At 50.3% G+C, this 4420-nt stretch overlaps 1 protein-coding gene across 1 annotated transcript; it reads left to right on the top strand.

Annotated features, from left to right (window-relative positions):
- Positions 1-1071: 1071 nt before the first annotated feature.
- On the top strand, positions 1072-2004 carry KRP23_10808 (RxLR effector protein PSR2; the record flags this gene model as incomplete). The annotated part of the gene is made up of 1 exon (XM_067895916.1): positions 1072-2004. One exon carries the CDS (start codon positions 1072-1074, stop codon positions 2002-2004), a length of 933 nt encoding a protein of 310 aa, XP_067741562.1.
- Between the last annotated feature and the right edge of the window lie 2416 nt (positions 2005-4420).

Genomic DNA, 4420 nt, shown 5'->3' with positions numbered 1-4420 from the left:
TCTGCATCAACCGTTTGGAAAACCACACACAAGACACTACAAAAAGCGGCTGTAGCATTTCTCAAATCGCCTCAATTCGCAAAATATACGTTATTGCGCTACAGGTCACTTTACAAACGCATTCCTGAGGCTTCAGAGTTGCGGGAAACAGGTTGCTCTTGAGGAGCACTTCTGATTGGAGGAAGGGGCAATACACATGGGTTTACACAGCGCGAAAGTGCAAATGTAGTAAAAAAAAAAAAAACGTCCACAGATATTTTAACCAGGTGCTCAAATCATTCAAGCCAACATCGATTTACAGAGGTAGATCGTCCTCCGCTTCTTGCCGCGCGTCTCTTCGCTTGGACTGTCAATATAATAATTCACAGGTTAACGATATACACCTGATAGGGAGCTGGCGTCGCGAATATGGTGCACCGACCTCGAACTTGGTGGTGTTGTCGGCTCTGTATTCGTCCATGACGGTCGTAACGGTGTCACAAACAATCTTCAGACACGCAGCTACAAGGTCTCGGGTCCGCTGCCCCCTAAAGATCCCTTCTTCCTTCGATGCGGTCATGAACTCGTAACACCGTACGACATAGTCCTTCTGACCTGGGGTCAGTTCTCGCACCGTGGTGTTTGACCTGGACATGCTACTAGCGAATTAAAAGTTGTAATGCACGTACAGCGCACTAAGGAACAGTGTTGTGACCGTCGGATAAAAACTCGAAGAGCTATTGCCATTTGTGTGGCATGTTAATAAGTTTTGGACCAACCTTCAATGACGAGTATAATAAAAAAAAACACCCCATCCCCCTTCATAGTCCAAGGTTCCTGATGGTGATTAAAAGTATGATCGGTTGGCCAGAAAACGGTATATGTAGATGGTGGCCACTGGTTACCGCAAGTTACACCGCTGCGGTTGCCCGACAATTTGTCGTGACGATTCACTGTAGAGAGTGCGTTACACGTATGTATCCGTACCTCCCGACGCCTCCATGTCCGCAGAAATCGTAGCCCATCAATTTTTCCCACTTCCCAACTTGCTCGCCACTGCTGAGATTCAAAGAACGTCTGTCAGGGTCAGTCATGAGACTCCAGTACATTGTACTGCTAGCTACTGCTGCTTTCATCGCTACAGGTGTCAATGCCTCCCACGAAGTGGCAGACTCGAAGCTGGTCACGTCGCGGATCAATGCGGCCCAAAACACCTTGACTTCCAAGCGGTTTTTGAGAGCTGACAGCATCACGGGCGAGGACGACGAGGAGAGAGCTATTAGCTTAAAATCCATCCCAGGGTTCGAGGCGATCAAGAATGTATTCTCCAAGAAGGTCGAGCTTAAGGATCTCCTGAAATATGCCGACAAAAAGAAGTCGTCGGAGTACATGTTCTCCAAGTTGAAATTGGACAAGGCTGGTACGAAGCTGTTCGACAACTCAGACGTCAATGTTTGGGTCGCGTACGTCCGTCTCATCAATCCGAGACACCCAGAAGCAGCTATGGTTACTTCGTTGACGAGTCGATACGGCGACGACGTTCTGTCGAAGATGCTCGAGGCTGGACTGAAGATGCCTAAAACGAAGGAAGCCGCGACGGCATTGCAAACTAAGCAGTTGGAGGGCTGGAAGAATATGGGGCTTTCTGCAGACGACGCCTTCAAGACACTGAACCTGAACGTTGGAGCAGAGAAGGTTTTTAAGAACCCGAACTTGAACGCGTGGGTCAAGTACATGGACGATCTGAACTCGGGATTGCCCCGAAAGAACCAGGTATCGATGATCGACACGTTCAGAAGGAACTTCGGTGACGACGCGCTGTCCAAAATGCTCGTTGCGGCGAAGAAAGACCCAGTGACGGAGAAGATTGCCACAGACATGCAGGCTTCGCTGTTGAGCAAGTGGGTGCTTGCCAGGAAGGACCCTGAAGCTGTCTCCAAGATTGTGGGAAGCTCCTTAGCAGGCAAGATGTTGCATGGTACATACCTTGAGAAGTTCAAGTTGGCGTGGCCCGACCGTCTTTAGGTTGTTGGGCTTGCATGTCAAATCCAACTCTCTATTCGCCAACTAGCGAATACACCACTTGATTTAATTAAGTTTAATTTGTATAGCGAAATTCAAATTGTGAGCTGTTGGACTCAAGTACATGTATGATAATATCGGCGGCTCTGTGGAGCAAAACCGAAGTGCATGTACAGGTTGAAACTCTATCGGCGGGGGCAGCAACGTGTTTACGAACAAATGTGGTGCGTTGCAATGCCCATGTATCCCAAAAACGCGATGTTTACGAGGTTAGCACATGATGCAGTCCACTGAATCGCCACGAGCTAATGCATGTACTGTAGCAAGAGCGCGCTCGTGGCCCAGGCAATCAAATTGATACTACCGGAGGGCACAACTGTAGTCGGCTAATGAACGTATAAATAAGGGCACAATTGTAGTAGGCTAATGAAAATATAACTTTGAGCGAGGTGAACCAAGGGGGGCTATATGGCCAAAAGGTTACGACGAACCTTGATGTCCCGCTCAAATATTTTGGATCGCCACCAACGATTTCTCGTGAGATTCCGCTCGCAGTCCATGAATCTGTAGGCAGGGTGTATACACGTTAAGGATAACAGAACTCTATGCGACCTATGAAGTATTTGGGACTGGCAAAGCGGTACTCTTTTTGAGAAAAGCTCTTAAAATTCAACTTGAGGAGTACATGCACACCCTTATAATGGAGCCTGGTGACTCCTGCGCGTTTTCAAGATCAACACCAAGGCGCGACGGACCTGGCGGACCCTTCGCGTTCAAGATATCGCTACCAAGGCACAGAGGACCCGGTAAACCCTCTAGTGCTCAAGACTCATTACCAAGGCGCAAGGACAATGTGACCCCTCGCGCTCAGCTCAACACCAACGCACGGAGGGCCTGGTCTTCCCCTCGTGTCCAAGATCTCACACCGACAGCGCTTAGAGACCCTCGCGTTTCCGTTCAAGCACCAAAGCACAGAGGACTTGGTGGTCCTCCTGTGTACCTGTTCTCCACCGCGGCGAGAGAACTTGGTGACCCTCTTGCTTCCATGCGTGCCATGCCGAATCACCCGGCCCAGACAAAGAATATCCGAGCTTTAAAAGCCCCCGGGGATCTCGGGCTTCGACGCCCCAAGCAATACAACAACATAGCTAGCGATGACAAACGAAATAGATGATCCTCTCCCCCCTCCCTATTAATACTGGTAGACAGGAATAACAAGGGGATTTAAACCGATCTGAAGCTGCATCCACAGTCTCCATCTGGGAATCCAATGGGATTGTTAACAGTGATTTCGGAGCCTTCATCAAGCGCACGCCATCACTGTTGACGATGCCAGGTGTACTATTACGGTATCGGTATTACCGTATTTGCAGTAATAGTGCTGAGCAAATATACAGAGGTCCCTCTCAATAGTCGCCCTGCCCTGTAGAGAAGCAGGAAAATGGGAGGGGTCAGATCAAACTCCTGACTTCAGAACACCTGCCGAAAGCAGGGATTCCAAAATGCGGAACTATAAAAATGGCACACTCTACCAGAATCATCCACCCAATCAGATGTAGCTCAGAATGCATTCCAACAGGCCTAAGCGCAAGGAATTGGCCTAAAATTACGCGCCTGCCCTCTGTTTCCAGTACCAGGTATTTCCATTAGATGTTACGCAAAAAAAAATTGTAGCCGGGTTAACCTGCTAGAAACAAACTAGCATTTAAGACTTGCCCAGTGAGCTATACTAGGTAATAGCTTACACTCTGGAGTAATGAGTGCGTTGTCGAACACGCGGGAGATGGTCTCCAAGTCGCCCAGTAATCGCAGAATCGGAGTCAAAAGGTCTGCTCTGGTCTGCACGAGCTTCACGCGGCTTGTCCCGCTGTCCCACTTGAACTGGATCGAGCCACGCAGCACGAACCGCTGGCCGAGCAACGTGGCAGCAAGCTGTGACCACTGACCTCGGTCTCCATCGCGGACGAGGTGAGGAAATGCAAAGTGCAGCATCTTCGCCGTGACGACGATTGCGACTGCTGCGGTGGCGGTTAATGAGTCTCCAGGACCGGTATCGAGGCGCACGAGTTGGGTGTCCGAGTCTGGCAGGTAGAGAGCGAGACGCCGGTAGTCCTCAATGAGCCTCTCGACGCCGAATCCCGTCTCGCCAACCACATCCGGTGATACCGCTGCATGGAGGAAATCGCGTTGCACGCTAGAAACAAACGTGTCCGGGGCCACGTGTGTGCTGCTGCCAGGGTCGTTCGTTGGGGCGGACCCTTTCAAGCCGTAGCGGAACAGACGAAAGTATTCTGCCACCACCGCCAAGGCAGTCGTTCCGGTGGGGACACCAGAAGAGAGAGCCTGGCACTGGAGCTGGAGCTTTTGGATTTCTTCTCGTAGCTCTCCGACGTCACACTCTAGAGCGATTGCATGGTCC

The sequence above is a fragment of the Phytophthora ramorum genome (assembly GCF_020800215.1).
Source record: "Phytophthora ramorum isolate Pr-102 chromosome Unknown Phyram_PR-102_s0010, whole genome shotgun sequence".
Classification (NCBI taxonomy): Eukaryota; Oomycota; class Peronosporomycetes; order Peronosporales; family Peronosporaceae; genus Phytophthora; species Phytophthora ramorum.
The sequence above is the reverse complement of the archived record's forward strand: the minus strand, read 5'-3'. Positions and strand labels throughout refer to the sequence as shown.